General features: G+C 40.9%; 1 protein-coding gene across 5 annotated transcripts; it reads left to right on the top strand.

Annotated features, from left to right (window-relative positions):
* Positions 1-891: 891 nt before the first annotated feature.
* On the top strand, positions 892-15,041 carry fam131ab (family with sequence similarity 131 member Ab). Of its 5 annotated transcripts, none has more exons than XM_058414623.1 (6): positions 892-1,182; positions 6,036-6,172; positions 10,176-10,269; positions 10,554-10,736; positions 12,451-12,582; positions 14,341-15,041. In XM_058414623.1, exons 2-6 carry the CDS (start codon positions 6,056-6,058, stop codon positions 14,832-14,834), a joined length of 1,020 nt encoding a protein of 339 aa, XP_058270606.1. In that variant the 5' UTR covers positions 892-1,182; positions 6,036-6,055; the 3' UTR covers positions 14,835-15,041. The 5 variants fall into 5 exon arrangements, with proteins under 5 accessions (XP_058270606.1, XP_058270608.1, XP_058270604.1 ...); XM_058414621.1 differs by lacking the exon at positions 892-1,182 and adding an exon at positions 1,281-1,437; XM_058414625.1 differs by lacking the exon at positions 6,036-6,172 and having other exon boundaries at positions 14,341-15,040.
* Positions 15,042-18,818: the final 3,777 nt, after the last annotated feature.

The raw sequence follows: 18,818 nt of genomic DNA, 5'->3' as shown, positions 1-18,818 counted from the left end.
CACATTGTCTATGGTTCCTTCAGAGAGACAACTAAATATAAGTGTATATTGTATAATATTCTACACAGTACACTACTGAGGCCTTTTTATTGAGAATGCATTGTTACAGCACCTTCACATTTAGTGTACTGCTGCTTTAATATGATTTGTTTTACTGCTTATTGCTTTACAAATCATGACGACCCCGAGCAAATAACGGAAACGCCTGTCACGTGACTCACTTCCTTTCAGCAAATTGTGACAACAAAATGATCTAATTACTGTCTCTTTGTGTTGTCCAATCCCTTCTCTTTCCTCTGTCTGAGCTGCCAGTCTCTAATTGTGTTCATAATTAAATATGTTTGCTATATTTGCTGCATTGTCAATAACTAATAAGTTCACATGAGCGGAATTAGACTTCATTAGCGACTTATAAATCAAGTGACCAACTTTGGCGCCTTTTATAGGATAACTTCCAGATCTGTATACATCTGAAAATGTCTGGACTACCTTTCAAATTACACAACTTTAGCACTCAGTACCTCCAGATTTCATATAGTACAACGACGTAAAAGATGCAATGCATTAAAGTAGTTTTAATAGAATAATAATCTCTTTCTAAAAGGCGGAAGTAAAGAGCTCGAGCTGTTCAATTCACGCACACAGAGTTGCAATTAAATGCGTGCGTGTCTACCTGCACGTGCACCCGCTACACAGCCACTCACGTGAAGTATCATTTACACATTACTAATGCTACCGAAGTACAGTAAATGTGTATTGAGCGCGCGCTCTCTCTCTCTCTTTCTCTCTCTCTCTCGCGCGCGCGCTCTCTCTCTTGTTTGTCCAATCACAACTCGTTCCGCCTCCATTATCTCTCGACTCGAAGGCGGAGCCACAACATGCACGATTTATTAAACGCAGTTTCCGCGTGTAGAGACTCAGTTAGCGTCCTATTTTCGAGCTCCTGCCAAAAAGAATCAAAAGCAAGAAAACGTAGTACGTTGTCGGAAGCGCGTGGACTTCAAAGGAGGAAGAGGGAATGTGAAGAAGCATAAAAAGAAAAAAGTAGAAGAATATCCAAACCGCGCGCGACGCGAACCAACCAATGCTGCGGTCACCGCCTGGGAGCTCGAGCACGCACGCGCTGTCCCGCCGCCAAGGTGCTGAAACGCACGCGTCGAGTCTTCCCCGCGTGACGTAGTGGTGAGTCTGGAAAAAACAGAAAGAAGAAAAGAAAAAAACAAGATACAGACAGAGGAACGGTCGCATGGGCCACGTGCGGGAACGCAAAGCAGGAAAGTTGTATAGATAGAGGAACGAGCAGCTTAAAGAGGAACGAGAGGTTTCTGTACGTCCCATAGAGAGAAAGTGTGTTTGTGTGTGTGTGTGTGTGTGTGTGTTGATGCACTGCAGGTCAGTGTGTAAACATGGGCTGCGTCGCCTCCAAGACCCCCCTAGGTAAGAGCCGCACTTCCGCTCTGCTTGCTCCGAGCACGAGCGATGCACAAGAGAGATAGAGAGAGTAGCTTGCGCGTCCGTTCTGCGCACGTGAAATAACGCCCAAGCTTTATCTATCTCGGCTCGAGCGTGTTGCTTTGTGCACGCGTGGATTCTGCGGGCTTTTTGATGAGGGTGCGCGTGTGTGTTTGTGAGTGCATCTTGGACGGTGGATGGTCTGCAGCTTGTGTACGCGCGTGCGTATGTGTGTGTGAGACTGTTGAAACGGGAATAATGCGGAGTGTATGCTGCTGATGCTGCGTTCGCGACCCTGCAACACCCGTCTATAATACACGCATGAAGGGGGAAAAGCATGATGATGATGATGATGATGATGATGATGATGCAGTGTGCCGTTGCTAAGGGGCGAGATTGGGCATGCGAAACGAATATAATATAATATAATATAATATAATATAATATAATATAATATAATATAATATAATATAATATAATATAATTGGCACTCTTTATGAAAATAAATAGACATATAAGTAATCAATGGGGTGATATTTTGATCTTGAACTATAATTTTGTATTAATGTTTTTGAAAAATAATGTGTTCTTCAAAAATAATGGCACCCTAATACAATAAATATTTGGTTAAAAGGTGTAATGTCTAACAAGGTTTGGAGACACTTGTAGAGTAGGGACTTTTTACACAGTATGATAAACATGTCTAAAAATATCACAATGTTTAAAACACCCAAGCTGCTTGTTAAAAATTATTATGCAATGTTTATACAAAACATGTCCTTCCATATATAGTACAAAACAAAAAGATCAAACCCCCTATTTGTTCTGCTTTGTTTTTTGGGAATAGTTTTCTGGATATACAGTATGTGTGCATGTTCCGTGATGTAGTCAGTGGACATATATGTGTCCCATAGTGTAGTCAGTAGACGCATGTATGTCCAGTAATATATTCTGAGAACAGTAATGTACTTAAAATACATGTGTGTGTTCAGGAAGTTCAGTAATGTAGTTAGAGTTTGTTTGTGTTCAGTAACATAGTGAAAGTATTTGTGTGTGTTCAGTATCGTAGGTGTGAGATGTGTGTGTTCAATAATGTAGTTGAAGCATGTGTGTGAGTTGTAGAATAGTTGGACGACAGGTCTGTGTTTAGTCAGTGTGCATGGTCTAAACACCATACAGATGCAGGTGCAAATACAGATACAGGTGCAAGTGTAGGTACAGATTTGGTTACAGGTGCGTGAAAAGGTACAGGTACAGGTGTTATTAGTATGAATTACCTCACTGCAGCTTAATTCATCCTCATCCTAATTCCCCACAGGCAAAACACAGGATGTGCCCCATCATTAATATAAAAGTCAAATGCTGTTTAGAGGCAAGGCAGAGAGACAGACAGACAGATAGACACACACACACCCTGTGTTAAGCTTAGGTGAGGTCATTTCATCCATTGCAGTCTTCCAGATGGCCTGAGCTGCTTGTGGCCTCAAACCTTTCCGCCTGTTGCTCAGTGTGATGCGGTGAATGTTTCTCACACCAGATGGACATGATACGGACAAACGGGGACAAGATGAAAAATTCTCTGTGCTGTATTAACACCTACAGTGTTGTTGATTTCGATCGTGACTGTAGATGTACATTCAGAAACATGACCGTTAACATGACACCTTATTATTTCATCCCACTATTTCATGAACGCCTGAATTGTTTATTTGCACGAGGTGTTACATTATAGAGCCTGTAGCTGTTAATTGAACACACACATATACACAGTCTGTGCTAACTGAACACTACAAGTTATTTCAACACATCTGCTGTGTTCATTTCTGACCAGTTTACCTTTTATAATACATGTAATTTGTCACTGGTTTAAATGCACTGCATTAACTTGAGTGTTTTAGGGATGATTGAAAGTGGAATTAAATACTGTATATTTTCATATGTAGGATTTATTTAGACACTCTGGCTGTTAATTGAAGCAATGCAAAGTGTCGAATCAATACTGTAGATATGAATTCAACACTAACTGGAAGTTAAATGTTCTAGATGTGATTTCAGTATGAATACACGGACAGTCCTTTGGTGATTTTGGTGTTAAAGTGACAGAGAGGTGACTGATTTATTTAGCAGTGTAAAGATATGATTCATCACTTGATGTTACATCAACGTGGCGAGTTTAATCGACTATTCATTACTTACATTAAAACACCAAGAAATAAGACTTTGAAAAGAAGAAAAAGAAAAATTTTTTGATTACGCTGAAAAATGAGCTGAAAAATGACTGATATCTGCTTCTGATTCGAACATGAATCATTTAGGATTTGATTCTGATTGATTTTTGGAATAAGAACAGATTTGTTTCTAAAATCCTCACCAGATCCAAGCTGAACCTTGGTAAGCATCTGGTTTCAAGTTACGCTGCACACCAGAGGTATGAGGATTTTAGGATTAAAGCCAAGTCCAGCATGATTAATGTCGTACATGTTAGCATCATCACATGGAACACATTGTAACATGAGGTATTTTAACACCATAGCTGTTCATTCAACTCTGGATAAGGTAATCTAACACCATTCAGAATTCTTAGAGGTATTTCATCTGCAGGTGTTAAAGACAATCCATTTTTGTAATCCATAACTCTATCTCTGAACTTTTTAATCAGTTTCTGGATGTTTCTGGATTTATGCTAATAATCCTGCGTGACATTTATCAGTTCCAGGTCCACTAGAATTCACCAATGTTCCATTATTCTGACACGAAACATCACACGTGACGATGTCTTTCAGCACGGATTTGGTTTCACTGACTTGAACGGGTTGAGGGGCGAGGCCGTAGCCTCACACACACAACGCTGTGCACAGTGAAAAGACCCACGCCGTGTCGGGTATCAACCAGAACATAAACCGAGTGGTGATAAAGAGGAAGTGCAACCCAAGTCGCCACTGTAGTGATGGCATTAATACGGTTGTGTGGGAGGCAGCTGTATAGAGCGCACTAAAATGCAGGGTACAGTAGAGCTGTAACTCATACCACTTCACTGCCTCGCACGCTAATTAGCATAAGTGCAGGCAGATCACAGAACCTGATGCTAAAAGCTACTTAGGTCAGCTTGTACTTTTACTAAATAATATGCCTCCTTAAACCCCTCAATTTCAGAGAAAAAGATTCATTTACATACTTTTATTTTAATGCTAAATATAGCGTGGTATGTTCTCTGGAGCTTGAAATTTGTCATGCTCATCATTTTTGGTATTTGCAGAAAAGATGAAGATGGAAAAAAAAATTGGAAAATGTGAACATAAAAGTGAAGCTCATGGGTTTTTCTTTGAAACAGGAAATCAATATCCTTTCAAAATCTTGCATTTGTAGAATATCCATATCCAGAATAGAACAGAATATCCAAGTATCCCACAATAACATTAGCTAACTAGCAAGCTGTAATTGAACAAAACCCTGAAAAAACCACTACCTGCTTATTGTTTAAAATCAACATTTAGAAGTAAAACCTGTTAGAGAAGAAGTCTAAACAAAAATCAGGTTATTCTTAAAAAAGATCAAAAAACAACAACAAATGAATTCTAGCTAACTACAATTAGAAAATGTTCCAGAACATAGCTGAAATAGATTATAGCAGCTATAAACATCAGGCTTGTTCCCTCCCCGGCTTCTCTTTTTACTCTCTCTTAAGGTTAATGAGACGCAGCTTGTCATATTACCAGGAAACCTCTAGAACTGTAAACTCCTCTGTCCTGAAGATGTCCGAAAACTTACAGCTTCACCTCTCACTGTTACACAGTGCTGACAGTGGAGACTCCTTCCTTCGATGTTTACAGAAAGCTTTAAGAAACTGGAACACATTAGACCAAGAACACTAATATAAACCTGCACTACTGTGAGAGCTGCTGTTATAGAATCAACATTTTCCGACCAATCAGACTCCAGAATTTAACAGCACTGTGGTGTATGCATTACTGTTGGATATCCATGGATAGCCGTGCCCTTTGGGAACTTTAATGAAACCCTTCCAGGGCGTCTGCAGTGTCTGCATGAAGCTGTGTGATGCGTAACAGTGACTTTGTGCATGCAGGCATATGATTCAACAGAAATGATATGCTGCACGAAGGAACGTTCTGGAAATGCACTACTATGTGAGCTGCCTCTTTTTCAAATGGTACTTTCGGTTGCCACGGTAACTGACTGACTGGACCATTACTGGTCTTGCTGTATAACAGCAACGGCACTTAATATCGACACTTTATTTGAAAATGTCTATCAAACTTTTGGACAGTGAGAAAAACAAGATTTTATTACTATTATTATTATTATTATTATTATTATTATTATTATTATTATTATTATTATTCAGCACCTGGCTGTTTGTTTGTTTATTTGTTTAGTCTAGTGTGTCCTAAATTTTGGTATTAACTTAATTAATATTTAATTTCAGAATTCATAATTTCAGAAACACTCCTTTCATTACTGAGATCATTAAAGGAAATTGAAGTTCCTATTCAGTCTATATCAGGTGCCATGTCAGTACACTAACATGCTGTTATGCCACGTTACGATGTTGTTCCTCTCCACAGTGGCAGGTGGACTGTTTCGCATGGACTGGAGCGCTGAGAATTCCTTATCTGACCTCGCACTTTTGGGTGGTAGCACACACGGCGGTTTGTCACGTCTTCTGAGCGTACCGTTTGAGGAGCTGGATCGTTACATCGAGGTGCCAGCGTTTTATTTTCCAAAACTTTGTGTGTATCAGAGCATCTGGAAATAGCAGCATCCTCAACTCATGTTCTTTCAGCTGCCCACCACCGAGCCGCATTAAGCGCCGGGAGCCGAGACAACCGAGAGAAAAGAAAAAGAGAGTGTCTCCCACACACTGCTTGAGCCATTATAAAAAGCTGCCAGAAATAGCAGTCTTTGTTGTCTCACTGCGCGCGCCAATCACATACTATTCCTCTCATTCTCTAGTTAATCTTGACGCTACAGTTAACTATATCATGTGTTCAGTCACACCGGCTGTTACTTAGTAAAGTACAAAAATATTTATTCACTCAACTAAGTAACAAAGTAAAATCAATTATATATGTCCATCCATCCATTTTCTATACCCGCTTTATTCCTAATTAGGGTCACGGGGATCTGCTGGAGCCTATCACTGGGTGACAGACAGACAGACAACCACACACACTCACACTCACTCCTATGGGCAATTTAGAATTACCGATCAACCTAATGTACATGTTTTTGGACTGTGGGAGGAAACCAGAGTACCCGGAGTAAACCCACGCAGGCACAGGTCCATACACAACATGCAAACTCCACACAGAAAGACCCCTGTCTGTTCGAACCCAGGATTCGAACCCACCTTCTTCCTGTGAGGAAACAATGCTGACCACTAAGCCACCATGCTGCCCCAATTACATTGTGTAAAAGGATTTTTGTTACATAGTGTTATAAATGTAATATTATAAATCCAGTTTACTGCAAACATTTAGCATTCGCCAAATTTAACAAACACACCAGTGTTTAGTCTAGCAAACACCAGAGCTAGCTCAATCCAGGGACTTTTCCCTTTTTTCATACGTTAAGCTTTTTCTTCATTGTTTCAATTATCCAGCAGTGTTCGTACAGCTAGCTAGTTAGCTGCGTAAGCTAACTACATGTGCTGTGTAGCATGCTGGTAAATTTAGCTGTGGATTTTGAACAAAGTCATTCTCAGTCAAGCCTCTGCTGAAACAAACTCTTCTTCACGCATATTTTCTTCGGCATCTCCCTCTGTACTGATTAGCTCATTAGCATAAGTAATTAACATAACTAAACTGCTCATTCTGCTCTCAGTTCCTCGGTCTTTGAATATGTATGAGTAAACATGCAGGAAACGCATAACATTTCAGAGTCTCCAATTAGAGCTTTAATGTCTCGCTGTGAAAATGCTAGCGTTTGCAAAGCTAATGTTGCCATAACAACCATGAATTTTGGTTGTCACTAATATTTGCTAGCCTTGCTTTTATAACACGCACATTCCAGGATAGTCAGTCTGTTAGATAATTCATAAATCAATGAGTTCTGAGAGTTTTGCACGTGCCAGCTGATGAGGAAGATCATCAAATAGTTTAAACATGATGCTTTGTCTTGACCAATTCTTTGTCTTTCTGCTCTTCGCGCTTTCAGGCTCAAAACCGAAACTCATTCTGATAATTGTCTGGCTTCAGTTAATAACCTGTGGCTGATTGACCGCTTAATTAGCGAACTGTGAGTCAAGTGATCAAATACACAGCTTCTATTTAGTCCCAGAGCTTCACAAAAACATGAGGATTACTTTAAAAAGTGAAAAAAAATCATGAGCGCGAAATACTGTAACATACATTTTTAGTTGACTGTGAAGCTACAGTCCGTTTAACATAAACATTACATTAAATAGGGGGATCTGAATTAGAGCGCGAGCTACCGAATTGAACTGTAACCTTTCGATGTGACGTGATGCACGTGACGTCATTCCGGGCATCGCGACGACTGTCCCGTAGTCCCCCTTCACTCCCTCCCTCTCTTTCAACCCCGGGGAGACATCCGTGCCATGGTGATCGGTTGCTATAGAAATGCTCGTTTTTCGGCGACAGAATTAGAGACCGAGAGAGAGAGAGGGAGAGATAGAGAGAGGGGATAGAGATAGAGAGTGGGAGGACGGGTCGTTAACAGAACGGCGACGTGGCATGTCTGCTGTGAGGAGCGGTCGGGTCCCATGCTGCCGGTTCGCACATGGAAAAGCTGCTGTTCCTCTGCGGCGCGAGCGGCGATTCGGCCACCGTGGTACTTTATCATTTTTTATTGTTCTTTCTTAAATTCTTTAGTTTTTATGTCGTGCATAGAGTGTCTGTGTGTCTAACCGTCCGTGCATGTGCATGCATGATTTAACCGTCCGAGAGGTTTTCTTTCATTTCAATCATCTTCACCATATTTTACTCGTGCTATTATATGCGGTCGCTGTCCAAGTGCTGGACATGACACCGGGCTGCGCGTGCGTGCAATCGTGTCCCCTAGCCCTTCTGTCCTCCGGTAACGAGCTGTCGTTGTGCCGCGATGTTTCGCGCGCGCTCTCTAGCAAAATCATATCCTTATTTCTCGTGCCATGAAGTAATGAGCATCTCTACAACGTGTGTGTGTGTGTGCGCGCGCTGTTAGGATTTTTCCGTTGGTCGTACCGTTATGAAACCTGTGGCGCGCGCTTGTTGCTGTGGGAGAGAGAGAGAGAGAGAGAGGCTCGCGTTCCAAATTATGCCAAATAGCGAGCATCAGTGAGAATAAGGCTCCTCTCGAGTTCACTGAAACCACAAGTATAGACCGTCGTTATGATGCTCTCTCGCGTGCGCAGGGTTTCGGGTTGCTTTTACATATATGCTCATTCTGTCAGGTGCGCGAGACCGAGCTGCACACAAACAGGCCTGCGAACAGGTAGTTTGTGTGTTTGTGTGAGTGAATGAGTGTGAAGGAGAGATAGCGCACCTTCAAAGCAGATACCCGGTTAAAGCGGAAGTCATTTTTACACACCTAGATTACGTGATCCCCGTTATCCACACACACACACACACACACACACACATTTCGTGCAAGGGTCATTTTTTCGCGCCTCAATCTCAGTCCTCAGTCCCTCATTGTGATCATGAGAAGCAGGCAGAGCTCGCGCGTGCTTTGTGTATTTTGGCTCAGACGTTAAAGTGATAACGTGGACAATGAACACGCAATGAACCTAAAATGCACCTAGCGTGCAGCTGACAATACGGCGTTCGAGCGTGTGCGCGTGCCACATGGTCGCCGAGACTATAAAAAGCATGGTGCCGCGGTGACGTCACCAGGAGGCAAAGCATCAGCGAGGGCGCGCGCCAAATAGGGAGTTAACAGACTAATTCATTACGGTTATTACATGTTACATGTGTTTTATAAAGTATAATTGTGCAGGATAAAGACTTTGTTATTATTATTCTTAATCTTCTTCATCCTATTATTATAACTTTTTTAAACACATTGCTGATAAAACTACACTCTAACACATTTCTTAAACATTATTTCAGTGTGTGTAGAATTTAACAAAATCAAACTGAAATAAAAAAAGTTGTTTCAGTATTGCTCAGAAATATTTCTGAATTTTATGATGGAGATACTTCCCAGAGGAAAAAAGATTAAAAAAAATCAAACCAAAATTTGTTTATCTTTTCATTCAAGCTGAAATGTATTCACTGCAGCCTTGAGTGAGATTCAGGAACTCAGCATGACTGCAGACATCATTGATTTCCTAACAATTACCAGACCCTCTGTTTTACTGTCTCTGTGCCCTGTTTCCTATTGGCTCACACTTTAATTGGGTTTAAGTAGGTGTAAGGTGTTCAGCTTCTAGACGTTCAAAGTTCACCGGAATGTTAAAGGATATGTAAATTCACATGATGTTTGAACACTGCTGTATAGAATTATTCTTGCAATGACTATCTTCCTTATTATCCTCATTCTCATCATCACTATCATCCTCACCATCATCTGTACAACCTCATTGTCTTCATCCTGCTCACCAACATCACCATAAGCTTTATCATCCTCATCACCATCCTCATCACCATCCTCATCACCATCCTCATCACCATCCTCATCACCATCCTCATCCTACCCAATCCTTGTCATTCTCATCTTCCTGCTCCTTGTCCTCATCATTTTATATCTTTGCTCTATTTCAGGTAAATGTTGAAGACCCTGACACCATGTTGCCCAAATCCAGAAGAGCTCTCACTATTCAGGAGATTGCAGCACTTGCCAGATCCTCACTTCATGGTACACACACACACTTTTTTTTGGACACATCCACCCATTCCTCCTGTGCATGAACTCTGAGTCCAAGTGACACCACACTTCTGCAACACACACACACACACACACTTTTTTTCATTCATATATTTTCATATATATATATATATATATATATATATATATATATATATATATATATATATATATATATATATATATATATTTATATATATATATATAAAGAAGAACAGATTAAGAATGAATGTGTGTGTATGTGTGTGTATGTGTGTGTGTGTGCGCACTTGCAGGAATCTCTCAGGTGGTAAAGGATCATGTAACAAAGCCGACAGCGATGGCGCAGGGACGTGTTGCTCACCTGATCGAGTGGAAAGGATGGTGCAAACCCACAGATGCTCCGAATGCCCTCGAGTCTGACTTTAACTCCTACTCAGATCTGTCAGAGGGCGAGCAGGAGGCCCGCTTTGCTGCTGGTCAGTGTGTGTGTGTGCTAGCATATTAAATACAAATTTAAAACCCTGTCTTAGCAACTAGTGTGTTTAGCATGAGACACAGTTGCTGCCTCTGAGGTAAATCTACAAATGTAGCAAGCTTATGAAATAACTTGAGGCAGTTAAGTTAAATATTTCCATAATACAGTAAATTAGCTCCCATTTATTATACTCTTATTCTCTCCGCGTGCCAAATTGACCTGGTCTGATTTGACCGCTTATAAAAATGAGGTATGTATCATCTTTTTTTTTTGTTTCACCTTTTTAGTCAGCTTGTTTCCAACACATTAACATATATTTTGCACTTTTTAAAATATTTGGTATTATAAATCTCATTTATATAAAATTATACCTCATTTTTGAGTACTTTTTACACCGGGTCAAATTGACCCGAAGATAACAGGAGGGTAAAAGTAAGCTAACTTATGTAGCTGAGAAAACTAGCTAGCAGTATTGGGTTCTGTGGAAACGATTTCTGGTGATCTTACTTTTAAGCTAAAGTGAAAAATTATTACAAAGCCAGAGGACATGCAGGAAACTCGTGTCATAACCTAAACCTTTTACACGGAATAAGCATTTTGTTTAGAGTTGCCATGAATTGAATTATATTTAGCCAACTAGCATGAACTATCATCTAACTTATGATATTTTCAAAAAAATTGCAAAGAGAACGTTCGGCAAGTTTCATGATTTAAAACATTTTCATATTGTATTAAAAGATCAGTTGAACTAACTGCAGCTAGCTATGAGCTTTTAGTGGGATCAGGTGGACTATAAATATATAACTAGCTAATGAATGTATACAGGCAGGCAAACACACACTCTGTGAGGAGAACTGTTGGACATGTATGTTGCCATGGAAACAGGACAGCTTTTGTACCTCAGCAGCACCAACAGTGTTTAAAAGTAATTCTTACCGAAGTAGCTCTGTCCTGAAAGTTAAGATAATTTTCTGAAGTATTTGAAGTTTTTTTCTTGTGTGTGTGTGTGTGTGTGTGTGTATAAGTAAAATCTGTTTGTGTGTGTATGAGAGATATCACCTGCAGGATGCTGGCTGTCTGCCTGCATTCTCTCTCTCTCACACACGCACGCACACACACACACACACACACACACACACACACACACACACACACACACACACACCACTCCTGGGAAAAAAGCCAAACTCCAGTAGAAAAGGCTGCAGTGTGTGTGTGAGAGAGAGAGAGATGAATGGGCTGAATTGATCTTCACAGTACAGAACAGATTGAAGGGTGGAGGGTGGAAGGGACTGCTGCACTCTGATTGGTCGATTAAATAGTTGCAGGAAATCGATCACACGTCAGTGTGTATCTCTCTCTCTGTGTGTTTGTCTGTGTGTGTATAAATGCAAACTCATGATTTTGTGCGACAAAGAGGTCACTTCGGTAGAGGACACTTACATGTGATGTCATCAGCATGCGTCATTCTGCTGTCAATCAAACACCAGAATGCCAGAATTGTTCACTGTAAAATTAGATTGTCTCCATGGCGATGTCACGCCCTCTACTGAAGTGTAGCAGTAAAATGCTAAAACAGAGTGTGCATAGTGATGGTAGTGTGTCATGGACTCATGTGCTATTTGTTTATTATATAGGACTTGTGTTTGTTTATTATATAGGAGTGTGTTTGCTGATGTTCTGAGTGAGTGAGTGTGTGTGTGTGTGTGTTTCAGGTGTTGCAGAACAGTTTGCCATTGCCGAGGCAAAACTTCGTGCCTGGTCTTCAGTAGACGGAGACGAGTCGAATGACGATTCATACGATGAGGACTTCCTGTCTGCTAATGAGCCCAACACACAGAGTACAGGTACACACACACACACACACACACGCACACACACATATACCCCACCTGAGTCCCTGCCCTGTTCCAGTCAAAAACATGTAAAATACTCATAAATATTCATGACTAATTTCAGGATAAGAAAGGAGTCATAATCTTCTTAAAGTGTTAAGGGAATAGTTGTTGTTGCTCTTATGGCTGCTCCTTGTTCAGGGTCGCCACAGTGGTCATCTGGTCCACATGTTTCGATTTGACACAGGTTTTATGCCGTATGGCCTTCCTGACATGGCTCTCTCATTTTATCCGGGCTTGGGACCAGTACTGAGAGTTAAGCCCTCAGTGGCTGGGTTGCACAGGAACCGAACCCGGGCCACATCAATGAGAGCACTGGATCCTGCCACTGGACCACCAGGAGGCCGATGACAGAGAGATAATAATAGTGATTTTTTTTAAAGGGCCAGTATGTAAATAACATGCTGAGAAAAAAAGGTTAACCGTAATACAAAAATAAATAAATAAATGATACCTCTTCTAATAATAATGATAATAATTAAGAAATAAGTAATTAGAATGCCATTTTCAATGAGCACTGAGCAGAAATAATTAATAAATACATACATACATACATACATACATACATACATTACTACTAATAATAAAAATAATTTGGTATTAATGAGTTATAATAGATCATTAAACATGATTTTATTTACAGCAAAAATACAGATGTCTTCCAGAAGGCTTCCTCCAGACTTTTATTATTATTATTATCACTCCATTTTTTTATTCCTATCTGCTCTTTTCAAAATCCTAAGTCTGTGCTCCTGGCAAAGTTTGACTCATGAATGCAGTTTTATGTTCCAAGTAAATTTCTAAAGCATGTGCTATACAACCTGAATCTAAAATATAACATCTGCATGCGAATGAAGCTGCTGTGAAGGACGAGGGCAGGAGACTGACGTAGAGAGGGAGTGCTCCAGTGACTCTGATGTGACTCTGGACTCACACAGAACTCTGACGTGAATCAGGACACGTCGTTCTGTCCCAGTGCCCTACTTTACTTCAGAGATATTTGAGCAACCAAGCAGAAATAATGACCATCATAATCACAACAACAACAACAATAATAATAATAATAATAAGAGCATCACATTAATGTTTTATCCAAAGTCTTTAGTTTGAAATGTGATTTTGACAGCAGTGTTTGACTCATGCTACATTTATTCTCTCTCTCTCTTTCTCTCTCTTTTCATCTTGCTCTGTGGTGCAATTTGATATAGCAGCCTCATTTCTCCTGCAAGTTTAATGTACAGATAGAGTGAAGAAGAGATGAGGGGAGAGAAAAGAAAAGCAATAAAAACGAGAGGTGGAGCTGAAAGAGCTGAAAGACAGAGAAGTGTATAAATGTTACATGAGTCAGACATTCAGTTTAAAACAATCGATTAAAAACATAAAAGAAATTAAAAATATAAAATATATATGGAGATATAAAACTATTCTAATGGTATCATAGTTATATTTCATTATTTTTATCATTACATCATTTGGTTTGAAACATTTTTAAATGCAATAAATAATATATCATTTGCGAAATAAACTAGAATTGAAAAAAAAACTGTTACATTTATATTTTATATTATTTAATATTTTATCTTTCATATAAAAAAAACAAATCAATTTACACACACACACACTTTCACACACACACACACACACACTTTCACACACACACACTTTCACACACACACACACACACACTCATGCCGTGTCGTCTTTCTGCAGATCTTTCTTCGTACCCTCATTACCTGCGTGACCTCATACACACTCGGGTCTGTGAGGCTCGGCTGCGTGAGGCTGAAAGCGGCGTCGCAGTCGACCTTTCTCCTCCGGCGGGATTGCCAGGGTCGCCCCCGGACACACTGGGGTCCAGCACGTGCAGCCTGGACGAGACACACCCATTGTTGCGTGACCTCGGCCGCTGTGGTGACGACCTAACTGCCAAGATCCTGGGTGCTCTGCACGGCAGGGAGGACCTCCTACTTTTAGCACGCCTCCAGCGGGCAGGGCAGAGGCGGGGCCATTTGTTCTCGGAGACGTTTGAAGATGACGACACGCCTTGCAAAGACTGTAGGGGCGGGGCTTGGTGCACACGGGAATATTCCGCACGGAGGAAAGTTTCAGATGTCGCTTCATCTGGCGTAGTGTCGCTCGACGAGGAAGACGAAGATGAAGCAGACGAAGATGCAGAAGAAGAAGAGGAGGAAAGAGAGCAGTGAACGCCCACCATTCTGTTCCACTTACAACCCCAGTTTCTGTTTGGAATGTTTCACTCGGCATGTTTGTTTTAGACTCCGCCCCTCGCATTTGCATACAGACAGTTGTCAGGTGCGGACTTTTTTTTTTTTTTTTTTTTTTTTTTAACCGCGTCTCAACAATCTTTCCTGCAGTGCGGTGGAGAGGAGGAGGAGGAGAGGAAGAGGAGGAGAGGAGAGGAGGAGGAGAGGAAGAGGAGGAGGAAGAGGAGAGGAGGAGGAAGAGGAGGAGAGGAGGAGGAGGAGGAGGAGGAGGAGGAGGAGGAGGAGGAGGAGAGGAGGAGGAGAGGAAGAGGAGGACGAGAGGAGAGAAGGAGGAGGAGAGGAGGAGGAGGAGAGGAGGAGGAAGAGGAGGAGAGGAAGAGGAGAGGAGGAGGAAGAGGAGGAGAGGAGGAGGAGGAGGAGAGGAGGAGGAGGAGGAGGAGAGGAGGAGGAGAGGAAGAGGAGGACGAGAGGAGAGAAGGAGGAGGAGAGGAGGAGGAAGAGGAGGAGGAGGAGGAGGAGGAGGAGGAGGAGAGGAAGAGGAGGACGAGAGGAGAGAAGGAGGAGGAGAGGAGGAGGAGGAGGCTGAACCTGAACTGAAGGGCAAGCCTCTAAAAACATTTGCAAGAAAAATACATAAAAAATGGACCAAGTGATGAAAAATGTCATAAAAACAATGGAGGAATGAAAGACTGAAAATTCTCTTCTGCATGTATTGTGGAATGCTCGAACGCTCGGATTTGCACTGTCCGGTCTATTTTTGCACGGTTTTGTGAATTTTGGCTGTCCTGTTTAGCTCCGCCCCTTTTCTCGAGATCTCAGGCCCCATTGCATTCTGGGTCCTGGTTGCGCATCCTCTGGGCATGGCTGCTTGCTACAGAAACTCTTATTGTAATCTGCCAAACTGTTTGCCGTCACAATCAGTGACGAGAAAATGCTGGAATGTTGAATGTTTGTAGCGTGACGGGAAAATGTATTTCAAAACCAAGCATAAAAACGATTTTTTTGTTTCCTGGACTAGTTTTATAATCACTCATCATCATCATCATCATCATCATCATCATTATTATTATTATTATTATTATAGTCACAATATTTTTTCTGTTTCCTTTTTTCTCTACGTGCAACATGAAGAACAGAAGAGTCGTATCCACCCGAGGATTTGTGTGAAGGACGTTTCAGGGTTTGTGGGAAAGTCGTTCTATTTTTGTACATGTGATTTTTCGCGGCGTGTCCGTGAGCGTGTCCGTGAGCGTGTCCGTGAGCGTGTCCATGAGCGTGTCCATGAGCGTGTCCATGAGCGTGTGATGCGTCAGAAACGCTCTTCTGTCTTTCTTTGTTACAGAAAAATACTCAACATGTTTTTTTTAATTGTGTCCTTCAGCTTCATTTTTTTGAGAGGAACGAAGTGACCGTGCTCAATGTGACCTCTTGGAGAAACATCTCATTTTTCTCTTTATCCTCCCTAAATGTCAAGTTCTCTCTCTCTCTCTCTCTCTAACACACACACACACGCACACACACATACACACACACATTCAGTTGCTAATTTTGTTTGCTGGCGGTCATTCTGTCGTTACCACGGCACTCTTACTACATTATCAGGGCTGTCAGTCTGCCTGTTTGTGAATCTGATTGGCTCTAAGGGAGGGGTGACACCCCACCCACCTGTTCACCTGTTGCTTTAAACATGACAGGCACGTTTGTACACGTTGGACACTAACCCCACCTGTGTGTGTGTGTGTGTGTTTGTGTGTGTGTATGTCTATCTTTGTAACTGTCTACTCACAGGTTTCACATTTTTCCTCGAATTCAATGTTTACAGTTGAGTACAAAAGTTTGTGTACACTTTGAAGAAAAATGGAAAATTTAATACAGATTTTCCAGCGTTTTTTGCCTTTTTTCCACATTACATTTCTGTGTAGATAAATCATAACTTTTATTGAGAGATTTTACTTTCTAGATTTTTCCCTTAGTTAAAAACAAGAAACAGGGTGGGGGTGCACAAACTTTTACACCCAACACTGTTCCACAATAATGAGACAGTTCTCTGGAGTGCAGTATTATTCATGCTCACTACTGTGATACTGTGAACATGTATTTATCTCTTTGAGGGGACTGAACTCTCAGCCATGATGATAATACCTGATGTTTTTGACAGTGGTTAGTCCCCATTAAGAAAAGTGTTGTTTTTCTATAAGATACACACTCCACACCAATGATAACAACTAAAACTATAAACTATCCTGTGTGTATGTGTGTGTGTATGTATGTATGTGTGTGTGTGTGTGTGTGTGTGTTGGGTATCACGCAGGGCTGTTTGGCACCTCAGGGGATTTTACCACATCGTGCCTTTAACGCCAAGCGTGCCATTGACTGTACACCAGTTCTGTTAATGCCATAGTTTATATTATGATGTTGATGATTATTGGATTCCCTTTTTATAGATTCCTTTTTAAGGCTTATCTGTCTGTCTCTCTTTCCCTCTTGTTCCATTGTTCCATCTGTCTCTTGTCTATAACCCCCCCCCCCACACACACACACACATTCTGTCTTCCTGCCTTTTCACTCTCTCTTGCTTTTCTTTTTTTTTTGACTCTTACAGTTTTGTTGGTGGGGCTTTTCCTCATCACTTGTCTCTTCTGTGATTGGTGGTCTGTGCTGCCTGTCATAGTGACTGACTTGTTTTTTGGCAGTTACACCACGTCACAAGTGGCCTCGTTACACACAACTGGGTCGACACTGAGTGTGTATGTGTGTGTGGGTGTGTGGGGGTGGAGTTGTGTCCAAAATGTCTGTCCAGAATGATAGAAAGAGAGATAAAGGAATAAAATAAATCACATCACACATTAGTCTTAACTGTGCACACACACAGAGATATCACTATATATCTCTAAGACATCCTGTGATCCTCTAAAGTCTCAGTCTCTCACACACACACACACACACACACACACACTCACAAACACAATGATCGCATTGCAAAAATGAATCCAGACTAAAATAATAACTAACAAACTCCCACCTTTGTTTGTTTTTTCTATTCTTTTTAATTTAATTGGTTTAATGAAATAAAGTCTTTGAATGCTGATTGTTTTGAAATATAATGACTTTCTTTCTGCATCTGCCTTGTTTTAAAATTATCAATAAAATGATAAACAAAAATGGTCATTTGTCTTAATACAGCTTTTTACAGCTTTAACATATAGACATATATTATGAGAGGAAAAATCCACATGCTTTGTGGGCGACTGTAATAGACGTCTATGTCCCAATTTTTGACCAGCAGCAGGGGACAGTCTAACATGTGGTAAAGGAAGGGCTGTGTTCCAATTCTTAAGTGACATTGAGGGAACCTTGTAGCCAAAACTAAGAAAGAGTTGTGTCCCAATCCATAACTGACAGTAATGGAAGGTCATGTACCCATTCAGTTGTTGTTCAGCAAATAAGGGTGAGAACATTAACCAATCAAATCAGTGATGCAGAATAAGGGAAGTTCATGTCCCAAATAATGACTAATTGGTGAGGAAGGGGTAGTGCACAAAGGAGGTCTATGTCCCAATTAGTGACTGAGATAAAAAGAGGGCTGTGTTTCAATTATTGTTCACAGTAAAGGAAGGCTGTGTCCCAATTTTTGGCCAGCAGTAACTGAAGACTGTTTAATTAGTGATCCACATTATAAAGAAGTGTGGGATCAGTAACCAGTGGAATACAATAAGGAACATTCATGTCCAAAATATTGACTGACAGGAAGTGAGGAAAATGTACAAATCAATAACCAACAGTAAGGAATTTTTGTTTTAATCTAATTATTCATGAGGGCTGTGTCCCAATTTATGACCAGCATTAAGGAACACTTGGTTGCAATCAATGTCCCAGTGTGAACTGAGGGCTGCATCCCTATTAGTGATTAACATTAAGAAAGGTCTGTGTTTGATTTAGTATCCAAGAACTAGGGAATGTTTT

Source organism: Hemibagrus wyckioides, linkage group LG17, assembly GCF_019097595.1.
Source record: "Hemibagrus wyckioides isolate EC202008001 linkage group LG17, SWU_Hwy_1.0, whole genome shotgun sequence".
Classification (NCBI taxonomy): Eukaryota; Metazoa; Chordata; class Actinopteri; order Siluriformes; family Bagridae; genus Hemibagrus; species Hemibagrus wyckioides.
The sequence above is the reverse complement of the archived record's forward strand: the minus strand, read 5'-3'. Positions and strand labels throughout refer to the sequence as shown.

Coding starts and splice junctions, on each gene's coding strand:
- fam131ab (XM_058414621.1), top strand. CDS start 1,407: ATGGGCTGCGTCGCCTCCAAGACCCCCCTAG. Junction 6,173..10,175: donor AGCTGGATCGTTACATCGAG/GTGCCAGCGTTT, acceptor GCTCTATTTCAG/GTAAATGTTGAAGACCCTGA. Junction 10,737..12,450: donor GGAGGCCCGCTTTGCTGCTG/GTCAGTGTGTGT, acceptor TGTGTGTTTCAG/GTGTTGCAGAACAGTTTGCC.